Below are 681 nucleotides of genomic sequence, written 5' to 3' on the forward strand. Positions count from 1 at the left end.
TGCTGGATCACTGCTACAGTTCTGGAGCACATGTTGACTACAGAGCAGAGAGGAGAGCTGCCCAAGACCCTGACTGACCTGTACTCACACTTCCTGCTGGTTCAGATAAAGAGGAAGAAGCAGAAGTACGATGAGGGACATGAGACGAGTCCACAGGAGCTGACAGAGGCTGACAGGGAGGTTCTTCTGAAGCTGGGGAGGCTGGCGTTTGAACAGCTGGAGAAAGGAAACATCATGTTCTACCAAGAAGACCTGGAGCAGTGTGGTCTTGATGTCACAGAGGCCTCGGTGTACTCAGGAGTTTGTACAGAGATCTTCAAAAGAGAGAGTGTGATCTTCCAGAAAACAGTCTACTGCTTTGTTCATCTGAGCGTTCAGGAGTTTCTGGCTGCAGTCTACATGTTCCACTGTTACACCAACTGGAACTCAGAGGTACTGGAGGACTTCCTGGGGGAAGACTGGACATACACAATCAGTGACTTGTCTGTGGATGATTTCCTGCAAGATAGTGATGATGATGATAAGGATGACAGGGATGATTATCATAACTCAACCCCCGATGTCTTCCTGAAGAGAGCCATGCAGAAATCCCTTGAAAGTAAAAATGGCCACCTGGACCTGTTTGTTCGCTTCCTTCATGGCCTCTCTCTGGAGTCCAACCAGAGACTCTTAGGAGGCCTG

At 49.0% G+C, this 681-nt stretch overlaps 1 protein-coding gene across 1 annotated transcript; it reads left to right on the top strand.

Annotated features, from left to right (window-relative positions):
* Positions 1–7: 7 nt before the first annotated feature.
* On the top strand, positions 8–678 carry LOC123964674 (protein NLRC3-like; the record flags this gene model as incomplete). Its single annotated transcript, XM_046041516.1, has 1 exon — positions 8–678. A coding segment is annotated over exon 1 (648 nt), but the record flags the coding sequence as incomplete, so codon positions are not given.
* Positions 679–681: the final 3 nt, after the last annotated feature.

This window comes from Micropterus dolomieu, unplaced genomic scaffold (assembly GCF_021292245.1).
Source record: "Micropterus dolomieu isolate WLL.071019.BEF.003 ecotype Adirondacks unplaced genomic scaffold, ASM2129224v1 contig_4599, whole genome shotgun sequence".
NCBI classification, from domain to species: domain Eukaryota; kingdom Metazoa; phylum Chordata; class Actinopteri; order Centrarchiformes; family Centrarchidae; genus Micropterus; species Micropterus dolomieu.